This window comes from Sceloporus undulatus, chromosome 1 (assembly GCF_019175285.1).
Source record: "Sceloporus undulatus isolate JIND9_A2432 ecotype Alabama chromosome 1, SceUnd_v1.1, whole genome shotgun sequence".
In the NCBI taxonomy this organism is placed as follows: Eukaryota; Metazoa; Chordata; class Lepidosauria; order Squamata; family Phrynosomatidae; genus Sceloporus; species Sceloporus undulatus.
The window spans coordinates 44,774,046-44,800,194 of NC_056522.1; the positions used below are offsets into that span (position 1 = coordinate 44,774,046).

At 43.3% G+C, this 26,149-nt stretch overlaps 1 protein-coding gene across 7 annotated transcripts in view; it reads right to left on the reverse strand.

Moving 5' to 3' along the window:
• Positions 1–13,462: 13,462 nt before the first annotated feature.
• TMEM63A (transmembrane protein 63A) overlaps positions 13,463–26,149 on the reverse strand; it is a 59,399-nt gene continuing 46,712 nt past the window's right edge. For 5 of the 7 annotated variants that reach the window (XM_042479960.1, XM_042479951.1, XM_042479986.1 and 2 more), the window contains 10 exons: positions 25,491–25,644; positions 24,553–24,659; positions 23,555–23,641; positions 22,282–22,341; positions 21,329–21,491; positions 20,709–20,814; positions 16,758–16,925; positions 16,252–16,367; positions 15,886–15,951; positions 13,463–14,561 (listed from right to left, as the gene is read on the reverse strand). In XM_042479960.1, the coding sequence (XP_042335894.1) occupies positions 14,400–14,561; positions 15,886–15,951; positions 16,252–16,367; positions 16,758–16,925; positions 20,709–20,814; positions 21,329–21,491; positions 22,282–22,341; positions 23,555–23,641; positions 24,553–24,659; positions 25,491–25,644 (1,189 nt within the window). In that variant the 3' untranslated portion in view covers positions 13,463–14,399. The remainder of the gene's footprint in view (positions 14,562–15,885; positions 15,952–16,251; positions 16,368–16,757; positions 16,926–20,708; positions 20,815–21,328; positions 21,492–22,281; positions 22,342–23,554; positions 23,642–24,552; positions 24,660–25,490; positions 25,645–26,149) is intronic. The other 2 variants (XM_042479978.1, XM_042479969.1) reach the window with 2 other exon arrangements.

Here is a 26,149-nt window from a genome sequence, read left to right on the forward strand (position 1 = left end):
GGAGTCATGTCTGTATTCAGAGAGAGCTACCACTCTTGAATCCCTCCACCCGGGGGGTGGTTGGGCACTACCGAACCAGGAGTGCATCTACTCAGCAGCCCTGGCCACTAGCGCACTCCCTGTCATACATTTGCGAGGTGGCCACGGGAAGGGCCTTATCGCAATTCATAATACTTACAAACTGGACGTTCTCAGTCCGCTGAGGCGTCATTTGGAAGGAGGGGTCCTCCAAAGATTGGTGTCGGGGGCCACTTGGCCGACAGCACTTCCCCCAGTTCGAGAGGGCTTTTGTAAATCCCAGAAACAGGAGGTTAGGACCCTGTCTGCTGGAAATTTGAAAAATTCAAGATGACCCAAAATCCAACTTTCAAACCAATTAGCACTATTAGTAATCAAAAAGTGGTTGTGTTAGGACTTCAAGGTTGGATGCTCTGGGTAAGGTCTCCTAACATCAGAAAACTTTTGCTGAGGAGCCAACTAAATGGGGCAAAGTACTGAATGGCAGCACTAGTGGAAGGTGACACTGCCATAAGATCTCTTAGAACCCATATAATATGATCTGTTGATGGAGGAGGAAGCAGGCTATGCTTTATGGAAACCTATGGCTGTGGGGATAACAGTAGTGTAACATGGGACCCAACCCTCCCAACTGGATATGCCTTCAGTGACAGGTAAGGAAGTGGGCGAGAAGGGAGGGGCTGTGGTTCCAGAGAACAACATTACTAATTTGCCAGGATACTTTTTCGAAAAACAACACATCAAGTTGATGTACTCTGCGGAGGGCGAGGGATATCTGGGGATTAGGGTTGGTATAACTGTCCCATGCCTGTTGCCTAAGAGACTCCCTAGCTGAGCTGACACAACTGGTCTTTGGAGTTTGTGGTTGGGACCTCCCAGGCTGCTAGTTCTGGGAGACTTCAACATTCCACTTGAGACTGGTTCTTCAAACCTAAAGGTGGGCAAGCTTGGAGTTCATGGGCCTATCCATGGTCATATCCCTATCCCAGCTAGTTTCCCTGGCCTCACACGGTGCATCATACCCTCAATGCAGTCGTTAGACCCAAGCAGGGATATCCGTGGGAGGAAGTGGTTCACATCTCCTCAATTGTCCATGGATGGGATAATTCCTGGTCAAGGTTTGGGACTGAAGACCACTGCCCATAACCTCCTCAGGGGTGGAGACCTATTAGAATGGCCTGCCTTGAAGGCTGATCAAACCTCAAAGGTCCAAAAGCCTTAAGTGGTTAAATGGCAACGATGGCGATTCTGTCAAAGCCTTGGTTATTACCTGGAATAACAGTCTCACAAGGCCATAGAAACATCGCTCAAGAGTACTTCCCAGTCACTTAATCTAACCCCTGATACACAGAAAGATCTAAAGTGAGGGAGGGGGCGGACAATACTAGAGTGCAGCTGGTGAAAAACTCAACTTCCATCGAACAAGAGACGTCATAGGTATTTTCTTGATTCCTATCGAGTAGCAATAAATGCACTGAAAAATCTTTCTCCATTGCATGTATTGCATCTGCAAGTCCATCCAGCAGAGCTAAGTCAGTGCGGTGAAAGATGCTAACCCAAATGCCTGAATCCTCTTAGAACCAACTACACCTGCTGTGGTGCTTTAAATGACAGTTTGCAGATAAAATCGCTCAGATAAAGACCGACTTGAACACTGGCTTTGCTGAGAAACGACCAGGAAAGACATCCAGCAACTCGGCTATAAAATTATACGGATCAATTCAGTCTATATGTACCAATGACGTGGACAAAGTTTCTTGACAGTGTGAAAAAGACAACCGCTCCTTGATCCTTGCCCCTCATGGATGGCCAACCAGGGAGGCGAAGCAACAAGGAAGTTCTAAAGATCAATGCTTCCTTGAGGAAGGCGTGTTTCCAGCTAGCTTGAAAAAGCGGTGGTCAAACACTACTGAAGAAGCCTTCCCTTGACCCTGGACAAAAATAATACAGGCCAATCTCCATTCTTCATTTCTGGGCAAAGTGATCAAGAGAGCAATTGCCATTCACTCCAACAGTCTTGGGAAGAAACAGATTAACTAGATCCATTCAAAACCGGCTTTAGGACAGGAACGGAGCTGAACGCCATGGTTGCCTTTGTCAATTATACCCATCTGGGCATCACAGGTGAAGTTGACCCTGTTGGTGCTCTTGGACCTCTTAGCAGCCTTCTATACATCAACCATGTATCCTTCTGGAACCACGTGGGAAGAGTTAGGAATTGGGGCACCGCATTGCAGGTGGTTTCCATTCCTACTCTCAGCATATTTCAGATGGCGATGATGGGAGACATTTCTCTCCAAAGAGAGCTAAAATCTGGGTGTCCTCAGGACAACATTCTTCACTATACTATTTAAACATTTACATGAAGCTGCTGGTTGAGACATCCAAGACATGGAAGGGTGTATCATTGCGCTGATGACACCCAGATCGCTTCTCCCGTGTCTCGGACTGCTGCAGTGAATAAGGATGCATCTCTCCTCGGAATGATGTCTTAAGTCAGTAACGGATGGATGATAAAAATAGACTTAATCCCAATAAGATGGAGATACTCGCCATAGGTACCCCTAATCCAGGTAGGAGAATATGTCAACCATTCTGAGGGTAACACTTCCCCAAAGGAGGTATGTGTTCACACTGCTCGACGTCGTCAACTCAGTTGTCATCACGGATGCAATGTCAGGAGTGCCTGCATCAGCCTTCGGGATATATCATTTGTGGCCCTAGTGGTGCTTGGGGACCTAGCAATGGTTTGTACCACATTTAGTAACCCTTGTCCCGATTTCTGCAATGTGCTCTACATGGGGCTAACCCTTGTGTCCAAGTTTGGAAGGTTCAACTGGTCAAAATATGGCAGCCAGATTGGTCCTGGTAAATCCAGATTCAACCAATCACCTATTTTAAAATCCCCACTACCACTGCCAATTAGTTTTCTGGCACGACAAAGTCTTGGTTATTACCTTAAAGCCCTACCCACCCCCGTGCGTGCCTCGGAGGAACTGTGTGTGCTGCTGTTGTTGCTGCCGTGTTTGCTCGCCGGGCGCCCTCCGGGGCAGAAGGACCCAGGCAGTTAGCATCGCCACAGGGAGGACATTGACTGGACCATCGGCGGCCTCTCAGCAGCGAGCCAGAACCACCGAGGGATGTGTAAACCTGGGGGAAGGCGGGGAAAGGGGCGTGCTGGTGGGAGCGGCACGCATATAGCCGGCCTGCCTGGCTTCCTTCACCGTCCCCCACCTGTGCCTGCCTCGGAGGAACTGCTGTGCTGCTGTTGTTGCTGACCGCTGTTGCGCTGCCGGCGCCCCCCTGGGCAAGAGGACACCAGGCAGTTGCGCATCGCCACAGGGAGGATGCTCGGACTGGACACTTCACATGCGCAGTTGCGCAGTCAATTTGTCCTGTGGGGGGGGCAGGCACTGAGTTGTGCCCCGGCTAGCGTGTTGTGAATTGATGTTGTATTTTTATTGTTTGTGCTGGTTTGGTCGCTGGCTGTATTGAGATGGAACGTTATACTCACCTGTGAGACCGTACCTTGTCCAGCAGAGAAGGTCCGAGCATCTTAATTTGGGTGGCTCCTCCGCCCACATGCTCCTGTTAGGCCGGGAAAAGAAAAACAAAGGCCGGGCCTGAACCCGCCTTCAGGGCGGACAACCCCTTGTGGCCTCAGTCAATGACTACTGTGAAAAAAAACCAAACTCTGGTCCCTCCCTGTAAGCTTGAGAAAAGGGGTAGGCCCCCCGTATATTGGACAGGTTCCGGTTAGATGATCAGAACCCCACCCCGATTGCCCCGATGATGCCGCAGAGGAAAGGGATTCAATCCCACCCGAGCGGTGGGAAGGATCTTCGGACCTTCTCTGCTGGAAAAGGACGTGCTCCACAGGGGAGTATAACGTTCCATTTCCCAGGCAAGAAGGGCCGAGCCTCCTTTAATTTGGGATTTACAAAAGCCCTTAATCACCCAGTGGGCCTGCTGGCGATGTATATAGTATCCTTGACTATCTGTTTGTAACACTCTCGCGACCAAAAGCTGCCTCAGCTGACTGGAAGCGGTCGAGCTTTAGTGTTAACAAGTGTTGAGGGGGAGTTCCATTGGCAGCTCGACAGATCTCGATAGGAAGCACTGGTGACTAACGCCGCTGGAGGTCGCCGCGCTCGCGTCGAGTGGCCGGGATCCCTCAGGGGCTTGGCTGTAGGCGATCTTAGCATAGCGGATGCATTTCGAATCCAACGGGAGAGTGGTAGACGTTGAAACCTTAGTGTCCTGCAAGACTTTGGCGGAAAGAGACAAAAGAGAGTCTGCTTTCTAAGGGCGTGACGTGCGCTGATGTATGACTTAATAGCTCATACGTACGTCAAAGTGTGATAAATCTGTTAACTCTTTGGTGGGATGAGGACAGAAGGAGGGAGAAACGATGTCCTGTGTAGCAGGGAAAGGCAGAATTGAACCTTCGGAATAAAGGATGGGCGGCCTCACATCTACCACCCGAGTCCTCCGAAAGATGCAGAAGCTCCTTTCTCACCGACAAGCACCCATCTCGGACACTCTGAACGCGAGCCGACCGTCAAGGCGGTGACATCAGGTCTTAAAAGGTGATTATGTGAGCGGGCTCTCTTGATAGGTTAGAAGGGTGTGTCGTCAGAGCCTTAAGGATGACGTGAGGTCCAAGGAGGGGAACCGGTGTCTATAGCGGTGCCTGTTAAGGACCCCTTTTAGTAGCCTGGCGGATGTGGGGATGATTGGATATCCGGCTGCTAGCCACCTCATGAGTGTAGGATGGATGTATAGCCTGGCCACTGGTCATCTTGCCGTATTGGGCCGGAGGACCCCGGCACGATCAAGCCGTCCTGGAGGAAATTGGAGAAGAGTAGGAACCCGTCAACTGGATGAAGGCCTTCCTCTTTAACCTACACCACCTCCTGAACGCTCTGAAGTTGTCCGTAGATCTTTATAGTAGACGCGTCGCCGGGAAGACAAGATAGATTCGATGTACTTTCGGTGCGAGTAGCCGAGGTAGTCAGCATGAGCCGCTCAATCTCCAGGGCGTGAAGCGGAAGCCAGGCTGGTTGAGGAGGTAGACTTGGCCTGGGACAGCAGATCCGATCTCAGGGGCAAGTGGCAGACTCCCGTGCGATAGGCCTTAGGATCTCGATATCCACGGACGTGGCTGGGCCAGGCCGGGAGCTATCAGTATGACCGCTGCTCTGAGCCTTCAATCTGCGTAGGAGCTTTGAAATCAGAGGCACCGAGGGAGGCATAAAGAAGACCCGGCGGCCAATGCAATTCAGGGCATCGAATTCGTCTCCCCCTCCGTCCTGAACCTTGAGACAAATCTGGTGTCTTGGCATTGACAGGGAGGCGAACAGATCTATATATGACACGAGCGAGAGCCGTCATCGACGCTTATTTGCGAAGACGTCTGGGGGTAGGAAGACTTCCACTCTCCTTTGTCTGATGTCGTTACGACTCACAATCCGCCCTGGGTGGTTGAGCAACACTGAAGATCTAGGCCTCCAAGAGACCAGGTTGTCCTCCGACCAGGCTAGGAGAGACTGAGCCTCATCCATAGCGTTGCGAGACCATTGTGCCCACCTTGGCGATTGACATGGCTTTGCGGATTTATGTTGTCTGTTCTGACAGGACTGACTGGTCCTTGACTAAGTTCTGAAGGTAGAAGAGCCAATCGGAGGCCCAAAGTTCGAGCCAATTGATGCTCTGAGTCGTTTCCCACTGGTCCCCCACTCCCTGGGCTATGTGGATCCCGCAGTGGCTCCCCACCGTGGAGGCTGGCATCCGTGGTGATCTGGACCTTGTGTGGTGTCCAAATGGGGCGCCCCTGACGATCGCTCGAGAGTCCACCAGGACAGCGAGCGGCGCACCCGCCTGGGTATAATATCTTTCTTGGTCTCTTGAGAGCAATGTCCTTCTGGTAAGGGAGCAGCAGCCACTGGAGCGGCCGAGCATGGAACCTCGCCCAGGTCAGGCAATCTATCGCTGCGATCATTAGTCCCTGGAGATGGGCCAGGGGCCTGCAGCGAGGCGGAGGGACTGGTGAACTTTGCGGATCGAGGCGGAATGGACTGGATCCGATCTGAGGGCAGGCACACCGGTTCCCCCCAAAGTGTCGATCTTGGCACCAAGTGACGGATCTGCTGACTGGGGAGGATGGAGCTCTTCTTCAGGTTGACCAGGAAGCCATGGTCCTCCAGGGATCTGAGGACATCTGCGTGTCGCGGGCACTGCCGGCTGGAGGGGGCTCGGATCAGGAGATGTCAAGAAGGGGTGAACGTGGAGACACGGGACCCCAATGGGCTACCAGGGCCACAGATCTTGGTGACACCCTTGGGGCCGACGCAAGCCCAAATGGGAGGGCTCTGTATTGAAAATGTCGCCGGCCATATTTGAAACGTAGAATCGTCGGGAGTCCGGATGGATCAAGATGTGAAAATATCACTCCGAAGGTCTATAGGAAAGGAATTCTCTGGTTGGAGGCTGTCCAGGATCGACTTCAGGGTTCATCCGGACCTCCTCTTGTTTATAAAGCGGTTGACTCCTCTTAGGTTCAGAATGGATCTCCAGGAGCCCATTCTCTTTGGGACCAGAAAAATGGTGGAGTAACAGCCTTTTCCCTTTTGGTCCGGTGGCACTGGTTCTATGCTCGAATCTCCAAAGGTGAGAAATGGCTTCCAGTAGGAGGGGTGTCTTTTTCGGGATCCTTGGATCTGGGAGAGGGCGCGAACATGTCGTGAGGCCTTAGCTGGAACTGAAGCTTGTATCCATGCCGAATGGTGTCGAGGACCCACGTGTCCGAGGTGGAGTCTCCCAGATGTGGGAGCGAATCCCTGGAGGTCTGCCCCCACTGAATCATCTGTCATGCTTGTTTACTTTTGTTTGTATTCTTGGGGCCTCCGCCGTCTTTATGGGAGAAGGAAGCCTTATGCTTGGGGAATTTGGAGTCTCCCCAGCGGGATCTGGGTCTGGACTCCCTGGCTTGAGAAGAGGAGTTAGAGGAGGAGTATTCAGGTCGAAAGGACGAAAGGAAGAACGCTGTCTAAACTGCTTCTATCATCCTTCTTTTTTGCGAAGGCAAGGCCTTCTTTTTATCTTTTCCCTCTACTAAGACTGGATCAAGGGACTCGCCGAAGAGCTAGTGCCTAAAAGGGAGTGTAGGATAGGTTCTGTTTAGACCTGGAGTCCACATTCCAGCTCTTAAGCCAGAATGGCGCCTAACTGCTACAGCCGCAACTGAGCTCTCGCGCACTGCTGGACGGTGTCCAACGTGCATCAGCTGTGAAGGCCCTGCCTTGATGATCTTGTTATGGTCTGTCTAACTCTAGTGTCAGCGTTAGGGAGCATGTCAAGAAGGTCCTTAGACCACTGGAGAAGGCCCTGCTGACCATAGAGACTGTCGTGGCGGCCCTAATGGCTATGGAGGAGGCCTCATGGACTCTTTTGAGAGCTCCCTCGGCCCTCCTGTCCTCCGGACTTCTAAGGGTGTCCTCGCGGTCACGGCTAAAGACTGATGAGAGACTAGGGCGGACACAGGGGCATCAACCAAAGGGACCTAAGCTTGTCCATGACTGACTGCTGCAGGATTGTAATGCTTACGGTGAAGCTACTGCTGGGCCTAGCTGCAGCTGGCTTCGCCATTCCCCCTTATATCTGCATGATGTTTATAAGGGCAAGGCACCCTTAAAAGAAGGGGCAGAAACGGGAATAGATCCTCGCCCACCTTGGCAGATCCGAGTCGGGCGTAAGAGTCTTGGTAGAGGGCACAGAGATCCCCAGGGTCTTAGTGGTTTTCCTGATGAGGGGGGCATAATCTTCGCATTAAGAGCCGGGAAGAAGAGGGCCCATCTCTATCGTCAATATCCTCATCCTGGAAAGTTCACCCTCCTCGCGGCACCAGACTGATTGGAATCCGAGAAGCTTCTAAGGCGTCCTCGTCCGAGGACAGCTGAGTGGGCGCCTCCTTACGCTTGCCCGACCCCCTCCCGAACCTAGGGCGTTTGGAGGGCGGCTGATAGGATGCTCCGACTCTGAATCCTCCTCGGATGGTCGGAGACAGCGGAGTGGAGGCGGCTGGGGGAACGGGCTAGGCAGTGGGGCAGGAGATTGTCGCTAGAGCCTCTCACTGGTGGACCTGGCCCTAGAGCCGAGGAGGAACCGGTTGTGTCCCCTCCCGAGGGCGCGCAGCGCCAGTAGAGCCCTGAACTGCGTTGGCTGGCCTACTCGCCGAAGGAGTGAGGGGGAGGAAGCACGCGCAATGGCCTCAGGGGCGTGCCGACCCGCCCGCCGGATGGTGAGGTCCACTTCCGGTTCAAGATGGCGGCCCCCATAGGCCTCCGCATGGCCAAGATGGCCGCCGCCATAGGAGGCCACGTGGCCGAAGGGGCCGCTCCCGATGAAAGGGGCGACCAAACCCCCCCCATGGCAGAAAGTGGTGCAGTTGGGGTCCGCTTGCCAAGGGCCGGCCAGGCACTGGGCCGGCGCTCTCCTGAGGGGAGGAGCTGGGAGGGGGCGCGCTGCCGCTGGACGGCAGGGAAAAGGCCCAGGCCACATGACGAGGGGAGGGAAACCCATCGAGTTAAAGGGGCCCGGTCCCCGAGATGGCGCCCCGCGCGCGCAGTGCCCTTCTCCCCCTGGGAATTTGAGCCGGGGGAAGGGTTCCTGGGCCCCGGGGTTCTGGGATGGCTCTGGAGAGGGAGGGGGTAACAGCGTCCGCACACTAGAGGTCGGCGGCGTCCGTAGCGGGTTCTCCCTCAGCGGACCCGGCCTGGGTCGCTTGGGAGCCCCCGATGGCGCTAGCGAGCAGGAGGCGGCTGGCCTCGGCTGGCTGCGGCCGCGTCTCCTCACCATGTCCCGGCTGGGACGCAGAAGCCGCGAGGCAGGCTTCCGGCAGAGCCGGGGCTGGCCTGGGCAGGGAGGAGACCGCCTCGGTGGTCACCCTGGCTTTTTTGCCTCCCGGCATGGCTGGGAGGGAGGGCGGGAGGGGGGAGAGCAAGCGGGAGAAAGACAGAGCAGAGAGGGGAAAGAGTATATATATATATATATCTTTTTTTTTTTTTTTTTTTGGAAAGCAGGAGATAAGAAAAGAGAGCAAAGCAAAAAAGGGGTTCAAGCCAGGTGAGTCCCAGAGGCAATCAAAGCTGAGAAGGAAGTCTTGTAGAACGCGTCCTAGCAGGATCAAGGCAGGAAGAAGACTGAGGCCACAAGGGGTTGCTCCGCCCTGAGAGGCGGGGTCAGGCCCCTGGCCTTTGTTTTTCTTTCTCCCTGCCTAACAGGAGTCATGTGGGCGGAGCCACCCAAATTAAAGGAGGCTCGGCTCCTTCTCTGCTGGGAAATATGTATTGTTAAATGCCATTGCTATGTATTGAGATATGTATTAATATGTATTGTATTGAGATATGTGTTGTTTTATTTTCACTGTTGTACACCGCCCTGATGTTTCGAAGGGCGGTATATAAATAAACCTTTATTTATTATTTATTTATTACCTGGTTTGGGTCCAGACTACTTGTAGGAACGCCTCTGTCCATACAATCCTCCCCGCACACTCAGGTCCTCTGGAGAGAACATATTGCAGCCAAAGAAAACCAGGTTAGCTGCGACTTCCGAAAGGACCTTCTCAGCTGCTACTCCAAAAATCTGGAATGACTTGCTGGAGGAGATCCATCATATCACCTCTCTTGACGCCTTTAAAAAAGGCAATCAAGATGGACCTCTTCCGGCAGGCCTTCCCAGACTGAACTCCCACCCAAAACTTAAAATAATTTATTCCATACACCCCAAGTCATCTCACTCCTATTTGCTATTTTAATTTATTTTTAAACTATTTTTGTTGTCTAATTTGTTTTGATCATTAGGTTGAAGGTGGAGTGTTGGAGTATTGGGTAATGTCGTGGAGTGTTTGTATTATGTATTTGATTGTTGATTGTTGTATTATGTTTTATTTTTTTATTTTTACCCGCCTCGATCTGTAGGGAGAGGCGGGATGATAACAACAACAACAACAATAATAATAATTAGAGACAACAGCAGTGGCATCACAGATAACTGTGCAGAGGGAGGCACAGTTAACCACTTTTTGAAGATTATTTACCACAAAAACTCCCCCTCTCCTGGACCTCCGTGCAAGTTTGCAGGTTAAGCTTTATGTTCTGCTAGAATTAAATAGGATCTCAACCATTTTGTAATTTACAATGTAAATTTTATTATCCTTGTTACTAAAATTGTAGGTGGCTATGCTACTTGTGACTTACTGTCTCTATATACTGTTGCTATTTTGGACATTAAATAAAAGGAAACAGACATGTATTAATCTTGCTTCTCTAACAGGTTTTCCATCCCTACTTTAGGGGAGTATAATTTCCTGTAGAACAGAGTAATACCACCACTCATCCAAACAAATTACCCACATAGCACTACAATCCAGGCTATATAGATATATTCTGACGATGGATGTTGCAGGATGGGGACACATTACATGCCTCACTCTTGGTTTATTAGCTGTTATACACTAGACATTTACTGACAGCTTACTGTGGCCTCTGTCAGAATTTTCTAAAATTGCAATTCAGTGTGTGATAAGAGTTCAGTTATAAATCCGAAATCTTACTCATGGAACTGCAATTGTTAGTGTTAACTAGGAAGGGAAATTGGCTTCAAAAATTGGATCCTTGTTGGAGAAAATGTGAAAGAGGGAGAAAACCAACTGAGATAATCTGTATTGAAGATGTCCTATTAAGTTCGTCTAACTTGGGCAGAGCTTGGGAGAAAAACCCATACTTTTAAAATATTGCTTTTTTTTTTAAACTAAGGTATTCAAAGAGCTGTAGAAAAAAAGCAACCTTTTAAAGCTATGAACTAGAAAGAGGCAATTAATGGAGATGAGCTGAATAGGAATAAGTAATTTTGACCTATTTTTAACAACTTAACCATAGTGCCCCACCTTACCACACATTTTCACAAAGGGTTCTGAATTAAAGTTTCCATGCTTAGGCAGTCAAAAGACAGCTGACTCAAATTCCTGTGTTTCCCAAGGGGCAACTGCTTGCCAGCTGAAGGGAGAAAGACGTCCAAATATGTCAGAATGCCAATATTAGAAAAAACAGGAGTGCTGCATTTTCTCCAGGTGCCATACTACACAGGCTGGTGCAGTTTGGTATTCTGCAATAGCTGGATGGCATATTTCAAATAAGTGGGAATAATACCCAAGGGTGAATGCTTTCATTTATTGACATGAGAGAGCAGGGGGTGTTTTGGGGAGTGCAGATGCCTTTAAGTTTATGAACTGTCAGGTTCACTGAACAGCTGCATTTCCAGTCCAAATCCTGTCCCTGCATAGCTGCCACAAAATATGCAGAGCAGCTCCTTGCAGCTGTTATAAACACACCACAAATATAGCTTGCTGGTGGTAAATAATTTCTGAGTTTGTTAGACTCAAAAATAAAACTACTGGGGCCCACAGAATGCTTTTTTAAAAAGTTTCAAGATATGCAAAAAAAAATTAGTTTGAATGTTAAACCATTCATCAGTATGATAAAAGTGAAAAGGTAGTAAAGTAGAAAGACTTATCCAAATATGCTCTCAACAATTAGAAAATAAATGGATCAAGAAGTTATTAACATCTCAAGAAACTTTTTTCTTAAAACAAGTCAACGTATATGCCAGAAAATTATTGACAAAGGCAACAGACAAGATTTAAGAAAGTGAAGGAAGATTCCAAAATTGCATAGGATGGAGCCATAAAAGTTGTAAGTGCTATCAAGCTGACATAACTGTATAGTTCAGATATACCCATGATATGAGGAGGAGATAGCCAGGAATGCTAGCCAGACAAGATAGAGGTCACATTATCTATGAACATGTATTAATTTGTTCTGGAAGTACTCAATGTGCAAAGGGGAACATACTAGTTCTGCTCCCTTCTGTCTACATTTCTGTTACTCTCCTCACATAGAGTGCAACAAATCTGCACAGGAGAATATTCCACACATGCAGAATTTTTTTATGCAGTCATCCTCTTCAAAAAACTCAATTAAGATTCCCATTCAAATGAAGAACATCCATACATAAGGAACATTCTGCTGTGCCGTCCTGGTCATCCACAAACCAAACCAATGTTTGGGCCACACAGTATACAGAAAACCTATGCATGTGGACAGATACCTGCACAAGAGCTCCAACCATCACCCAGGACAAAAAAAAAAAGCAAAATAAAAACACTGGTAGACCAGGCAAAACAGATCTGTGAACCTCAATTCCTGGAAGATGAATTGAAGCACTTAGACTGGGCTCTACAGGCTAATGGTTATTCCAGCTCAGACATCAGAAGGGCTGCCAGACCCAGAAAAACCCAGAGGAGGGAAGACAAACAACCACCCAAAGGGAAGGTATTTTTACCATACATCAAAGGAATCACAGACAAAAAAAGTAAACTGGTGAGGAAATATAACCTCGAAATGGTATACAAAACCGACCAAGAATATCCAGCAACTGCTCCGCTCAGCGAAGGACAGGAGAGAGCCTCTCACAGCTGCAGGTGTTTTCCGCATACCATGTAGCTGTGGACAAGTCTACATTGGTACCACCAAACACAGTGCTCAAACACGAATCAAGGAACATAAGAGACACTGCAGACTGGGTCAGCCAGAAAAATCAGCAGGAGCAGAACACTTTATAAACCATCCTGGGCATAAAATGCTATTTGAAAACACTGAAATTCTGAACCATACCAAGAACTATCAGGTCAGAATGCACAGGAAAGCCACTGAAATCCACAAACACCTGGACAACTTCAACAGGAAAGAAGAAACCCTGAAAGTGAACAAAGTTTGGCAACCAGTCCTGAAAAACAGCAAAATCAAGACTCAACAAATTCAAATGAAAAATCACCCAGGATCATGGGTTTTCCCAGCAGACAATGATCACTAATTCAACAGACACTAATCCTCTTTGCATATCCTCCCCACCCTGAGGCCTTGCCATTCAACAACAGAACAGAACAGTACACACACACACATATATATATATATATATACACAGTGGACCACTGCCTTACGCGGGGATCTGTTCTGCCCCCCCCCCCTTGCGTAAAGTGAATTCTGCCTATGCTTGAGCCCCATTCATTTGAATGTTGGTGCAGCTGCATGTGCCCCATTAATCTGAATAGGATGCGCCGCCCCTTGCGCCCTGTGTGCTCCCTGCGGCTTGAGCGCATAAGCTCAAAGTAGCATATAACACGGGCATACACACACCCTACTCTCTTCAATGCCAGCATTCTCTGAAAAGGCCAGCCACAGATGTTGGTGAAACGTCAGGAATAAACTCTTCTAGAACATGGCCACATAGCCCGAAACCCCCCCAAAAAACTATGGATGCTGGCTAAGAAAACCCTCGACTTCATAGTAGAATATATTATATAAAACAATTAGAATATGACTCATGCATGTAACAAAATTTTATTGGGAAGGACTGGGATGCTCTACATTCAGATATTGGTATGGTATTTTCTCAGGGAACAGAAAGCACAGAGTTTTGCAAAAAAAAAATCTATATACACTACTACAAATGTATCTCAATTCAGTGTTTTATTCCATGTGATTGCTTAATTACAGTTAGATCCAACATAGCGTCTTGCAGAAATGTACACCTGCATCATAATTTAAAAACTAGTTAACATTACATTTATGATATTCTTGGCATTTAAAGTTGACTTTTCTAATAAGCCAGACAGATTAAAAATGATAAAATGTTCATATCCTTTATTGCTTGGCAAATTAAGTTTCCCTTGTGTGAGGGTTTTAAAACAGTGACCAGAAAATTAACTCACTCCACATTTATAAAAATTCTCGATAAGCAATGCTTGTCACCCCAAGTCCTTTTATTCTAGTTCATCATCCCTTCTACATTTGCAGGAAAATCCTCTTCTCAGAAGAAGAATACTCTTGCCATCTCTGGAAGGCATGGGCAGAGAATTGGAACACTCCCCAGAATTCATTTGCTTGGCTTTTCCTATGTTCTATTTATTATTGAAACAAGTAGTGCCTTTAGACAAATCTCTTCTCCCCCCCACCCCCACCCAGGTGTTTAACAAATACCAGTGATCTAGCACATGCCCATACAGTATAATTTTGCCATAAAAAGAATTAAACCAAAGTGGTTTCTGTGAGCATTGCTATTCAGTTTGCTTATGTCACAATTTGTGTAATGGCACATAAAAGCAACCAATCCCAGGATGGCAACTTTGTAAAATAGCACAACTGAAATTTTGCTGAATGGCCAAGCTGTGCAATATAGGAACATTTTAGTGAAATCTACTGTTCCAAAATAGGGCCAATGGCGCCACCTCGTGATAGTCCATGACATCCTGGCCCATACTTTTATGTCTCTCCGATAAATTCAGGTTCGTTGGCATAAGTCACATGGAGGACATTTTCCGTTACTGGACAGGCTTTTGACAAGGTGCCATACCACCGCTGGTCCATATGAGACAGAAGTGTTCTTTCAGTAGGACTACTTTGCAGAACGTAAGGAACATATATCTGAAATGACATAAAATACACTCCTGAATCATTAAAAATATTCTGACAATGTTTGATTCTTTCAAATTACACTATCTCTGTCTGATGAAGAAGCCAGTGGCCCTAATAAAGGTATCACTAGAATATGCACGGCTGCTTCTAAAGGAGGGGTTGTTTTTCTTTTGTTTGCTGAACAAGAAAATGTTGAACTGTATGAAGTGGAAATTGTGTCATCTTACATTGAGACTTGATTTTATTAGGGTAGATTCCACCCAGCACAAGGTAAAGCAATCCAACAACTCCTATTAACATGCTTTACTTATTCCAATATCTAAATTTATTTCCAGGCCAGGTATAGAGATTTCCCTTCTTATAAAAGGGCCGCCTAGGGCTTCTTTGTAACTTCAAAGACGAAAATTATACTGACCTGCTAGCCATCAGGAATGTGGCCTAACCTTTTCATATGCACAGACCCTTCCTCTACACCACCTCAAAGCAAGATATTTCCTTCCCCTGGAAGCTTTTTAACTATACTTGCCTGATGAAGTAGCCAATGGGCTTCAAAGATTAGTGTGATGAATTTTTCACCTTCTGAGTGGCCAAATAAAGCTATATTTGTATTCACAGTATGTGCTTTAGATTTCCTTTTCTGGTCAATGCAGCTACTTTTGCATTTTTATCTACCACAATATGAATTTTTTTTTATCATATCCCCTACTTTCTGCATGGACAAGATCCCCTTCTCATTACCAGATTTGTCACTTAAGAGTCAAATTATGTTTGGTTTCCCAAATGTGTCTTAAGTCACAAACACACTACAAAAATAATCCAGTATGAGATGGCTTTAACTGCCCTGGCTCAGTGCTAGGGAATACTGGGAATTGCAGTTTACTGTGGCACCAGAGATCTTTGACAGAGAAAGCTAAATGTGTCATAAAACTAGTTCCCAGAATTCCCTAGTATTGAGCCAGGGCAGTTAAAGTGGTCTCAAACTGAATTATTTCTGCAGTGTGTTTTGGACCTTAAAAACAGGAGCAAATATTGACTGCTATTGAGTAAAATAGTAATCCATGTTCATTCATATCTCAAGAACAATGATTGGAAGCAAGCTAAGTGAAACACTGCTAAATCTTAACACATTAGGAACTGTTTCTATATAAAAAACATATATTCTAAATAGGTCTCACAGTTGGGTTTAAGATATTTTCCCAGCAGAGAAGAATTTTAGATCAGCTAGCCTGAAGTAATCTAATGCCAAGTATTTTATGACTGCAGAACTTGCTTTTAGGAAAGAAAATTGCATTTACATGAAGAGCAAATCATTAGTTTTTTGAAAAATGCTTACAGAAGATTTTAGAGTTGATATTGAATGTGGCTCATCTTCTCTTTCATCAGCTGAATATTCTTCTACCTGCAAATATCAAGGGAGGACAGTCAAATCAACAACAACAACAAAAATCTAAAATACCAAATTTAAGACTATACACCTACTATTTACCAATACACTGAAATTTGCACTTTACCATCAATACTAGAGCTCCCTACATCTTTAATGCAACATTTTTGTATTCATCAACATAAATAGCCAAAACTTGATCTTGTACAAGTCAAATGTAGATTGGTTGGTTTTGACAGTCATATCAAATGCCAGTTCCACTTCCAAAGGGATACAATTCTTTAGCAACATTTAGATACATCAACTGTGATTTACCTTGTAATTCATAGGGCTCAGATATTTCAAGCAGGCAAAGCAGGTATAGCCTAAGCAAACAGCAATAGCTATACCTAAAACCAGGAGTGTAAATAAAGTTGTAGGTGCTTTAAAACCTAAAAGAAAATTAAAAAAAAAAAATACAAACACATCAACATAAATGTCAGCTATGGAATGAGATGGAGTGGTGAGAAGGGAACATAAATTATACAGATGGAAAAAATGGAGCTGCCAATACACATCTTGAATATATGTATCAGTCTATTATGTGTAATGTGGAAGAATACTTCTGCCATTTATGTGGGAAAAAAATCCATGTGCATCTTTGGTTTCAACATCTGGATAGTCTTGTTTACTGTATTAGAATCAGAAATGCTACATAATATCTTTATCTTGTGCTCCCATCCACACCAAGCATAATTTGGAAATACATGCTAAATAACATAGGTCACTTTAATGTGCTTCACCCTTTTAGTGTATTGACTTGTAAAGCCATACATATTTACCTAGTCTCAAAAATGAGAAAAAATATAGCCAAAACAGGCAGAGAATTGGAGCAGCCAGGGCCTGATTCACAGCAGCAACATGGAGCTCTTTCTCTAGCTTTGAAGGAAGGAATGCATAGTATATATTGTGTCGGTCAACGGTATGCTTCATAAGCATATAAATTAACCCTGAAAACAGAAAAAATGCTGGCATTATTACTACATATAACACTCAAATACATTTCTGCCCCATTTTCCACCATAAAAATAGAATCAGCAAGATTTTCAAGATCTCCTTTGTCTTACACAAACCAGGTATCCAGAATTCAGACTCCATGTTAGTCAAGAACTATGACAAATAGCATATAAAATTATCCTACATAAGCCATTTACTACTGAATTGTGATAAGGGTTTTAGAAGGTTAGATCAGATGCCTCCTTTCTTAAAAATGGATGTAATACTGTGGTATAAGCAAGGTTCAGGCACATACTTTTTCCATTGAGGTTTCGCTGGGGTGAAAATTATGTCTCTCTCCAAACACTGTTAGACCAGCACAGCCAATGGTGAGAAATGCTGGGATTTGCAGTCCAAAATCTGGAGGGTACACAATTCCCACCCACAGTTTAATTGATATATGGTAAAGTGGTCAGTTTTCTTTTTCAAGTTTAATTTGTGTTGTGCAATAATGATGTATTTATGAAGTCGAAGACTTTCATAGCCGGCATCCATAGTTGTTTGTGGGTTTTTCAGGCTATGTGGCCATGTTCTAGAAGAGTTTATTCTTGATGTTTCGCCAGCATCTGTGGGTGGCATCTTCAGAGAATGTTGGCATAGAAGAGAGCTGGCTATATATATACATACTGTGTGGCCCTAGGTAGGCAGGAATGATTTCCATGTTAATCTGTGTATTGTTCTGTTGTTGATGGCAGGGCCTCAGGCTGGGAGGATATGCAAAGGAGGATTAGTGTCTGTTAATTGGTGATCATTATCTGCTGGGAAAGCCCCTGATGCTGGGTGATTTCCCATTTCCATTTGTTGAGTAGGAACTAAAGAAGAAAGAACTAACTGAAGAAAGAGGCTCCTCCCTAACTGTCATCCTCCGGCCTGCGAGGGAGTGACCAGGCAGGCTCAGCTCCATCAGGGCTAGCCTGAAGAAGAAGAGCCCTCCCTCCAGTCCATCTGCCTTGGTCCAGGCCTCAGAGAGAGAGAAGAACAACCAGACCTCATCCCCTTTCCCACCAACATTCCCTTCTCCTTTCATGTCGTGTCTTTTAGATTGTAAGCCTGAGGGCAGGGAACCATCTTATTAAAAATAATAATTGTAAGCCACTCTGATAGCCTTTAGGGATGAAGGGCAGGGTATAAATACCATCAATCAATCAATCAATCAATTTATTTTACATTATCCAGAAAGTTTTTTGCAGTTTTTTTTAAAGTATACATTCTGGAACACAGGACCATAATACAGACTAAACATTACTTCTATAAATATGAACTTTATAATTCTCTATAGTGGTTGTGCAACAAACTGAAACTGTGTATATATTTAAAAAGTACACTTGGCCCTTGGTATTCGCTGGGGTTTGTTTGGTTCCAGGACTCCCTGTGGATACCAAAATCAGTGGATGCTCAAGTCCCATTATATACAGTGGCATAAGAAAAATAGTGTCTCTTATGTAAAATGGGAAAATCAAGGTTTGCTTTTTGGAATTTATATTTAAAAAATATTTTCAAGCTGGCGATGGTTGAATCCATGGATAAGGAGGATTGACTGTATACCCTACCTTTCTTATACTTACATATCACTTATGCCACCTAATAACTGAAATCAGTAATAAAATACAACAAAATTCCAAAACAACCATGGCAACCAATACAACAAAAGATATATGGTGAGATGAAAACAACAAGTAAAATATATTAAAAAGATGCCTACCTAAACAAGGTGTCTACAAAATACTGCCAACTTAGACTCCCACACAGATAATTACACAACATAAATATAACCACAAAGAAACCTCTTTCTCTTGTTACCATAACTTCTACCACAGCTACAGCACAAGAAGGGTCTCCCCATCAGATCTTAGAACTGGAGCTATTTAGTGTGGGAGGAGACAGTCCTAGGCAATTGTGAGACCTAAGCCAATTAGGGCTTTAAAGATAACTACAACATTTTATTGTTGTTAACTGCCCTCAAGTCAGCCCCGCCCTGACTCATTGCAATCCTGTGGATGAGACATCTCCAAGACCCCCTGTCCTACACTGCTATGTTTACATCCTGTAGATTTAGGCCCGTGAACTCCCTGATTGAGTTTATCCATCTAGCAGGCAGCCTTCTTCTCTTTCTACTACTCTCTCTATTTCTTAGCATTATTGTCTTTTGTAGTAAGTGTGCCTTCTCATGATGTGGCCAAAATATAACAGCCTGTATTTGATCATTTTGGCTTCCAGGGAGAGCTAGGCTTGATCTGTTTAAGGATCCATTTGTTTGTCTATTTGGCTGTCCTCTGTATTCTTAGCATTCTTCTCCAGGACCACATCTCAAATTGATTGGTTTTTTTTTCTTATCTGCTTTCTTCACTGTCCAGCTCTTGCATCTGTACATAGTGATGGGGAATACAATGAATTGGACAATTCTAACATTTGTGTTCAGTTGTATGTAATTACTCTTTAATACTGTGCCTAGCTCTTTTATAGCTGCCCTTCCCATTTCTAATCTTCTTCTGATTTCCTGACTGCAGTCTTTGTTCTAAACAATGTTTGCTCATGGAACTCTAACTATTTAGATTTCCTTATTGTCTATGTTGAATTTATGTTGTTCCTCCATGGTAATTATTTTTGTTTTCTTTACATTCAGCAGTAAGCCAGCCTTTGCACTTTCTTCCTTGATATTCCTTAGTAGTTGTAGGTCTGTGATGTTTTCCACTAGTAGTATGATATCATCTGCATATCTTTGGTTGTTGATATGCCTTCATCCTATCTTCATTCTTCCTTCTCCTGAGTCTAAACCTGCTCTTATGATATTTTCTGCATACAAGTTGAATAGGTAGGGTGATAGGATGTAGCCTTGCCTGATCCCTTTGCTAACTGGGAACCATTCTGTTTCTCCATATTCTGTTCTAACAGTTGCCTGTTGTCCTAAGTACAGATTTCTCATCAGGGCTATCAGATGTGGTGGCACTTCTATGTCTTTGAGAGCAATCCATAGCTTTTTGTGATCTATGCAGTCAAATACTTTGCTATACTCTATAAAATATAGCCTATGCTTTTTTATGGAATTCCATTAGTTAGCTCATGTTTGCAATATGGTCCCCTAGTGGCTCTTCCTTTCCTGAGCCCCACTTGCACCTCTGGGATTTCTCTTTCCATGTATGATTGGAGTCTATGTTGCAGAATTTTGAACAAAATTTTGCTTGTATGGGAAATTAATGCTATGGTCCTATAGCTGCTGTAGTCTTTTGTGTATCCTTTTCAGTAGGTGGGAATGTATACAGTGGGCCCTCCCCATACACGGGGATCCATTCTAGACCCCTGGCATATGGGGAAAAACATGTAAACTCAAACCTCATTAGTTTCAATGGGGGAGTATTTTCGTGTTTGGTGTGGCGTGCGTGCCACAGGGGCGCACACCATTCATTTTACAGTGGCTTAACCTTCCACGTAAGGTTAATGCCATGTATAACCTCTGCTATACTTAGGCTGAACAACTTCCTTTATTATCCACAAAACATACAAACAGAAGTTCACAACAAAACAATACAAGTTATTACTCTCTTGTCATTAATTAATACAATCCATCAACAAAACTGAGATAACTGGATAATTTTGAGATTTCAATGGCGTGAGAAAGGCAAGATATGAATTTAATGAATGAATGAAAGAATGCATAAAGATATCAATACTATTCTTAAGCTTTTCCACCAGTAGCCTCTGCTTGTCTCACTGCAATCCCAGCTCACTGACCAACTTACCAAATGGGACAATAATGGGGCAAGTGATGCTGTAAGCCATGATGACTGTAAAAACACACAATGTCCAAGCGTACATTGCTCCAAACTCAAATTGAAATGCTTGTTGCTGCAAGGAAATAAAATATTCATATTAAGCACTGTCAAGGACTAAACTGTGTCATTTATTCTCTCTAATACAATATCTCCTGTTGTTTTTAAAATGATCCCTGGCCCATACAAATCACTGGGCTTTGGAGACATTTACCAGCACAGGTCACATTCAAGCTGTGTAACATACATATTTGCACAGACCCAGAAATTAAAATAAAGGAAGGCCAATTTCTTGATTTGTTTAACTGACAGCACAGAATCATGCTATGGAATTAAATGAAAAGAGTAAATACGTAATTTAGCAGTCTCAAATTTTGAAGTGATTGGGTGAGAAGATTCAGTATGCTTCCTCATATACAAGTGAAGTTGCAGTCTTTGATGTGATGCCTACTGAAAATTGTTTCAGCTAAAACAGGCTAACAGTGCTACATTTGAAGGCCACCAGCCAAAAATGAAAGGGGATTTAAAATACTGATGTGTAAGGATAACATAGATGTAAAATGTCCTTATGTGATAGAAAGCTGTTATACCTGTTTGACATTTTTTCTCTCTGCAGCAGATTTGGCCAGAAACATACGAATGGTATATAACATGAGGCCTGGCAAACGTACTAGTTCCATCCCATTGCCAATAAAAGATGATGCAATCACATAGTTCACAAAAAAAGCTCCTTGGTCAGGGAGAAAGACACACCTGCAGTAGGTTTAAAAAGAGTAAAGAAGAAGGTAGGCAACAAACTCCAGACCTTCTGCTCAATTCATCACAAATGGTGAACATTCTTCTCTGCTTCTTAAGTGCACGCTTCCTCTGTCCTACACATTGCACAAATCTTTTGAAATACATGTTTTAGTAAGGAGCTCTTATGATACCTCTGTTAATAATGTGTATAAACATGAATGAGACAATAAGCTGATGGAGAACTAGGTCTGTTTAGCCTTTAGATGAAAAAATTAAGGAGAAATAAAATAGCAGTTTTCAAATATCTCAATTGCTGTCATGAATAAAATGAACATGACCTGTTTTATCTTGCTTTAAAAGGCAGAACTAGAATCCAAGAATTTTCATTATGATATATTAAAAAGAAAACATAGATGAAACTTCCCAACAGCATGAACTGTTCAGTAGCAGAACAAACTGACTTGGAAGATAATAGACTTTCCTTTAGTGGAGGTATTTAAGCAGAGTTTGGATAGGCATCTGTTGAGGATGCTGTAGATGCTGCACTAAGTACATGACCTACAAGATCCATTTTCAGACTGTCCCTCTAATTTCATCTATAACTATAGACATCCACTTCAACATACAGCTAAACTTAAATTACAACACAATGTAATCATATTTCTCAAGTTTTTAGAGTTTAAAACTATACTTGCCACGGGTAAGCAAATTGTTTATTTGTAAGATCGCATACTACAATCCACAACAAACTTACATAGCCTGGGTCAGAGAATAAAAGGTTAAAAGGTGACTTTAAGATACTTACTCTAATCTAATTCTAGATTCAGTTGCTTTGTCAAACACCCAACGAAAGAAGAAATCCAGACTAGAAGAAATATTATTTATTAGCCTTCCCAATACTCAACAACATAAAGCAAGAGAACAAAACAACCATAAACATATCCAAAATAATTTAATAATCTGATTTTCAGTTTTCAATATTAAATCTTCAAGACAGAGAGAATTTTGTTTGTTTCATGATCAAAATCGACATTTCACAGAAGATCTGAGAGAGGAATTAACTATTGTTAGTTCCAACTAGAGCAGACTGACTCAGATCAATGGGATCTGTCCAGGAACTGACTCACCATTCAACAATTAATTGAATGGATTTATTTTAGTCAGACTAACAACAGGTTTCAAGCCCCAAACCTGTTGTTAAAAAGAAAACTTAACCTAATTCAAAAGCAGCTATGGATGGCTCAGTGTTTACTGGAATAGTGATGCTTGGATAAACAAGGTTTACCTCTTTCAACCACTGGTAAGATTTCCTCAGTCATTCTTTGAAGTTGCCTCACTGGCCTATGTTCCTTTCTCCAACTGATATTAGCGGTAGCAGTGAGGGAGGGGAGTATTTGGACTTGGAAAGTGTGATGGGAGAAAGGATGTTTGGATTAAAATCCTCACTCTCATTGCCTTAAAAGTTATAAAGTAAAACTAAATTATGATCAGACCTGTTGTGTCATGTCTGGCTTGGCTTTAAGTTTCACTGAACACAAGTAACTTAAAAAAAAATCTTCTCATTACAGAAGGGATAAAAGCAAGCAATCTGTTTGGCACAACAAGTATTACAGTATATCAGAGTTTTTAACACTTCTATTGTTAACTGCCCTCGAGTCAACCTTGACTCATGGCAGCATATCTGTATATATAGATACAGCCATATAGTGCCTTGCAGAAGTGTTCATCCTCCTTTGATTTTTCCATAAGTGAATAAAAAGATGGCACTTCTTAGTTATGTACGTATTCACCCTAAGTCAACACCTGATAGAAACACCAAGGATGTCAACACCAAGTACCAGTTAGTTTTTGTAAGCTTAAGTTTTGTGCCACAATGAAAACATATTGAACCTTCACAGTGCTGAGTACCTTGTGTACATCAAGTGGAAACAATGCCAATTAAATCCATTTCAGTTTCAGGTTGTAAGAAAACAAAATGTTGAAAAGTAAGAAGGGCTGAATATTTCTACAAAGCACTTTGTGTATTAAAATCTCTATTTGATCATAGCTAGAACAGTAGGGTTCTAAGTACTCTTTACCTTGTCAAACCAAGTGAAGGCAGAATTAACACCATGAAGATCAAAAACGTGTACACTTTATGCATCATTATTCTATTTTCACTAGATCTATTTTTAAAAAAAGGAAGGTTATTATTGTCAAAACATGGTTTTTAGTCTTCTATCTTTCTACCTAACATTTTGGGAAAAACTACATTCAAAATGCTAAAAACAAGGAAGTGACTTCATGTCAATTACCTAGTCAACATTAAAAATTCCACCAAGCTACCAACACATATAATACCATTCCAGAGAATAGTTACAGCAAGTCCATCTGAAAACATACAGCACTTCTCTACATGCTTCCATAAGACAAACACAAAATCGAACTGGAATCTACCATATATACTTGACTATAAGTCGACCTAATGTATAAGTCAAGGGCAGGTTTTAGGGCCAAAATTGTGGATTTTGATATGACTCGTGGATAAGTCGAAGATAAAACTTAGGGGCAAGTAACAAAGGATCAAAAGGATGGTGCAAAGGATCACAATGGCGAACAACTTACAAAATTCCAGCATAGATCATAACTGTTTGTGTGTACCCAAAAGGCTAGATGGATGAGAGAGTAGAGGTGGTCAGTGCTTCCAGGACAGATTGTACTCCCACCTTTCACCAGGGGATGTGTTTTTTAATATATATAGAGGAGTTAAAATACAGTACTTACATTGCCCCATGGATAAGTCAGCCTAGGTTTTTTTGGGTCAATTTTTTGACTAAAATTTTTAGACTTATACATGAGTATATACAGTATATCAAACAAAACAATATCACATATTACACTTTATTAACTGGACTGCCTAGGAAGAAGCCACAACCTTACAATTTAAAAGAAATTTTTGTTCATTTAAAAGGTAATGTCTCGAAAGAATTTATCCCCTCCACTTCTACCTTCTATCAAATTTCTCTTGGTATTCTCTCTTCCTTCAAAAGAATTTTGAAAATTTTAAGCAGTAAAAAATGAACAACAAAAACCTTACTTTTTCCAATGTGATTCAAATAGTGTTGAGTAATACACGATATTTGGTAGTAAAGCTGAAAAGGACCACAGAAGGACTGTTGGGAAGAACTGGCTAATAACAGGGTTCTGGGGAAAGAGGGGGGGGGGAGAGAGAGAGAAATGTAGTTTAGTTTTGTGTAGCTAAGTTGAATGTAACAAAGCTGAAAATATTTCTGTTATATTTGTTGTTGTTTTTAAATAGCTCAAGAATTATAGTCTGAGTTGTAGAAAGAATGCTGAAATATTGTCCAGAATTTGCCAAGACATCCAAGCTTTCATTTACAAGGCCACAGATTAGGATAAAGCAAGGATTTCTGAATAATAATTACAATTGTTGGGAAAGATCCTCTAAAGCAAGGGTAGACAACTTACAACTAGGTGCCCTCAAGACATACGGACCTACAGTACCAATAATTTTCATCCAGCTGTACTGGGTAAAGCTGCTGATAACTGGCCATAAAAAAATACAGTGGACCCTTGTTATATGCTAGGGTTAGGTTCCAAGATCCCCAGTGTATAACAAAATCCATGTATGCTCAAGTCCCATTAAATATAATGACATAGCAAAATGGTGTCCCTTATAAAAAATGGAAAATCAAGGTTTGATATTTGAAATTTATACTTTTTTTAACATTTTCAAACCGTGGATGCTTGAATCTGTGTATAAAAAATCCATGTATAAGAAGGGCTGAATGTACTTTGACAATGTCAAGTTGCCTAAACCTGGCCTAATGGGTATATTTATTAAACCTACACAATTTTCAACCCATTTATAACTTTCTAGTTTTGTACACAACTACAACAAAAATTAAAGGCAAGAACAAGACTATAGTTGTTATCCAGTTTTAGTTTATATGGTAATTTCTCATTGAGGAATAGAGAACAGATTATGTAACTGAGATACAATGGACTACTCACATTAAGATAATGAATAGGCTTGGTTACATTGAACTTGTCCATTGTTGTGATAATGATGGAAGGCGTTGTCAGGAAAAAGAGCGCAACAAAAAGGAGCAAATTGATGCAGAACCACCGAAACCACCACTTTATGCCTTGAACTGAGAGATTATTCCTGCCAGCCAAGAATAGACATTGCTCTATAAATATTTATATATGACAATATTGATATTACTAGATGATCTGTTTTCTTTAACAGGTCTATCACTCTTCTGTGTTACTCTCCCCTCCCATCAGCAACCCAGGAAACACAGAACCTTGACTGAGAAAAGTCAGCAAGCTAACATTTATTGAAGAATCCTGCTTGGGGCATTAGACTCTTCAGGGGAGGAACAATTTACCAAGGAAGAGAAAAAGAGTGCTTCTATCAGAATTTACAAGTGGAAATTTACAAGCTTCTAGGTAACTCCCTTAAAAGAAGAGGAAAATCACAATTCTCTAATAAAAACAGATTTGCACTATCTTGCTTCCCTCCTATTTGGCTGGGCTGAATTAAATCTCATGTGCTTATGGGTAAAATATCCATCAGTTCAACTGTTGCTCTTTAAACAAGCCTCTGCTTTGGATGCAAGACACAAGCATTGTGTGAATCAGGGCCACAGGATCCCTTAAAATGTCAC